Below are 3,363 nucleotides of genomic sequence, written 5' to 3' on the forward strand. Positions count from 1 at the left end.
TTCTGTTTTGGAGTGCGAAGACGATGGATTGACGATGTTGGGATTAGGGGTGGCAAAATGCAGGATGACATGGAGGTTTTTCTTTTTGGCTTCTAGAGTCTTTGCAGTGTTCTTTATGGTTATCATAATTTCTAAAAAAGGGTTGTTTTTATCTGAGCTCCTGAAGTGTTTTTCTTCGATTGGGCAACAAGCCATCGCTTTCTGGGGAAACTGGGTGCGATGTTTGATAACTGCTCAGCTACGGACGCAGTAATTTGGAATAACTGCTCAGATCCAGCAAGCAAAAGCTTCATATTTGATTTGAATAATTTCCTGTAAAAATTAATGTGCTAACTATTTTGGAAATACGAGATTACAATGCATAATTTACAATACACACTGGACACATGGGTCCTTTTTTATGTAGATTAGTTCTAGGTTTTAGTTTGGAAGTTATGTCTACTTCTTTTGTACTGAAAGCAATGTCAAACTATAGCAAATGGTTTGTGTGTTTAGCCATCCAGGTGTAACCGTCTGCCCTTCTCATATGATTAAGGTTTTCTATTATGCTTCAGGCTGTTATTTAAAAACAATAAGTGGGTTTAGGAAGGGAGTGACTAGGGTGCACCCACCCCTTTAGCTGGAATTGGTGAAATCTTATTGAATTGATTCAAGATCCATCCATCATGCCACGTGGTTTCCCATTTAAATTCAATGAACACATGAGAAATAAGACAAATTGTGAATAGTTGCTGAAATCACAACATAGTTGTTCTTTTTATGTCTCGCCGTGTGTATCAAATGTGGATTGGAGCTTTGTGAAATGATAGATGCATTTTGTGTTAACGCTGTCGACATGATCACAATCTTTTGTATCTCATTGGACGTCCATGCATCCCGCTGTGACCTAAAGGTTAATGTGTGTAAAGTCATTGCTCTTGGGCATCATAACAAAATGTTCTCATGGATTAGGCTCAAAATTTGGATCTGAGTTTGAAACTACTTTACCAAGGCTTGTCTACTCAAGCTCTCAGAGTTTAAGGTCACTTGGCTAATTCATTGTGCATGACACTGACAGTGCCTGCTTATGACTAGTGCTCAGTCTGTAAGGTTGAGAATCTGTAGTCTATACTTCTTTATAGTTATTTCTTGGGATACTTAAGATATTTACTCTAGGACTTCTGTGGGATCTCTGTTGTTTTATGAAGTCCAGTGTGTAAGTTTGCTGCAATCAATTATAGCATGATATCTCTAAACCTTACTGTTATTTACAGCAAGGTGTCCAATTCCATAATTTGGTTTGGCTTTAAACCCAGCTTTCACAGTCTCCATTATTGATCCTTGCTTGTTTGGAGAAAACAGAAACACAATTAGAAACTTGTTGCAAGAGAGGATGTGCTATGTTAATGATCCTGTATGGATTGATCTGTTATCCATTAGCCTCTCTTGAAGTTGCAGGCTAATTCATTTAGCCCAAGATCATTTAGTTGGTTAGAGATGCCTTTTTTCCATTTGTATGCCATTTAGTTACATTCTCTTTCAGCTGACTTACTTAGGTTTCTTATTTGCATTTTTTTGTTCTTTCACTAATTTCTCCAACTCCTACATGTAAACTTAACAAAATATATATTTGTTGAACCTAAAATTTTCAGAAGTGCAGACATTCTTCTTATTGCATGGACTCTGATGTCAATCCAAGTTCACAGCCTGCCTTTTTGAGTCATCATGAACCCCACAATCATATGACTAATGGTACAACTCAAGTTAATGTTAGTCCCCAAGGCGCTGGTGCTACAACTCCAGTAAATGTTACTCCCCAACGTGATGGTGCTAGAACTCCAGTTACTTTTAGTCCCCAAGGAGCTAGATCCAGTGGTGAAGTACCGACCTGCAAGTGTACTGCTGGGAGGTGCAAAACTGCGAAAGAAAACGGGGTGGTCTACTATGTGTGTCATATACCAAAGGTAATATTTCTGTTTGATAATTCTCGTCTTCATTCCTCTTAATATGTTTTAGTAATACTTGATATGACTATGGTCAGTTTATACTGTCTTGGTCTGTTTTGTATAAGATGGTTTAGCTCTCGATAGCTGTTGTTTGTTTTATTGATTATACTAGTCCTGCGAAAAGCAGTCAAATAAGTCATGCCAGAACTTCTTTTCTTTTTGAGAACGAGAATCTATGCATGAATAAGTGTTATGAAAGAAGATATGCTAGAACTTCTCATGACAACGACAAGAGGTTAGCTGTCGCTTTGGCGTGTTTTAAGAATTATTGTGGTTGATAGCTATCTTAATAAATCAAGTATGTTAGAAATTATCATCAAAGGAAGAGCATTTAGGACCTCAGTTCGGTAGGTCCTAATGAAAATGTGCAGTTAATGACCCAAAGCTTTGAGGGAACATAGAATTACGGTAGAAATTTTGACAGAAGAAAAAACATCTTGCTCCCCACTTTGGCGTGTCTTAATGATGGCATGTGGTTAAAAGGTCTGAACGGGAAACAAGGGCATAGGAGATATGTATATTTTGAAGATAGAAGAAAGAGTTCACCAGCAAGTAAATGCAGAAGGGTGCGCAGGTATATAAGGATGAAGAAGAGGAGTAGAGAATTAGAGATGGGGTAAATAGATTCTTTTTTTTTCTTGTTTATATTGTAGTTTGTTATAATCAACAATACCAAACCTAGTATGTTACACATACAGCTCTAATCTTCTAACAGATAGAACATTGGTATGTACGACTATGACTCCTAACAAAACCCCTATTCTCGATTAGACCAACTCTTCTACTGTTTCACATCTCTCGCTCCAGAACATGCATCGATATATGGGGCTTCAGAAATCAAAAGATTAAGTATGACCTCTTCCAAGAATTGTGGCTTCAGAAATCAAGAGACTAAGTATACTCGTACATTCACGATCAACTAATTCTAATACCTATTCTCCCAAGGGATCAAACAAGAGATCAGAACAATCTAATCTTTTTGATTGAAGGGGTAACTTCTAATCTTTATCGAAATATGTAAACTGTTCTAGGGTGGGTGGGGTGGGTGTACTGAAGCAAAACTCTATTCAGATGGCCTCTGATATCCCTCCGCCAAAGCTTAGTTGTTTAATGCTTCGGTAACCATCCTTTTAGCTCTGATTCTCGGTGGGCTAGCTTCCACAACCATGGGAGCGATCATGTCCAGCAATAGTCGAAACATCCGTCTGTCCGTCCAAAAGTAGGTGTTCTTGCCATTCCCATCTTGCACTCTGGCAGCTGCATCGAATAAGGCTCTCTCCTCCCAAGGCAACTCCATGGCTTATCCGCTGCCATGTGCAATCGCCAAGCCAACCGCAACCTGAAGGCCGCGTGCATGATGTTCAAGTCCAGAATACCG

The 3,363-nt window shown here is 38.8% G+C and overlaps 1 protein-coding gene across 1 annotated transcript in view; it reads left to right on the top strand.

Moving 5' to 3' along the window:
• The window catches only part of LOC119295660, a 10,244-nt gene that overhangs the window by 5,334 nt on the left and 1,547 nt on the right, over positions 1-3,363 (top strand). The window contains exon 2 of the mRNA XM_037574100.1: positions 1,632-1,943. Coding sequence (XP_037429997.1) covers positions 1,632-1,943 — 312 coding nt within the window. The remainder of the gene's footprint in view (positions 1-1,631; positions 1,944-3,363) is intronic.

The sequence above is a fragment of the Triticum dicoccoides genome, chromosome 4B (assembly GCF_002162155.2).
Source record: "Triticum dicoccoides isolate Atlit2015 ecotype Zavitan chromosome 4B, WEW_v2.0, whole genome shotgun sequence".
Taxonomy (NCBI): Eukaryota; Viridiplantae; Streptophyta; class Magnoliopsida; order Poales; family Poaceae; genus Triticum; species Triticum dicoccoides.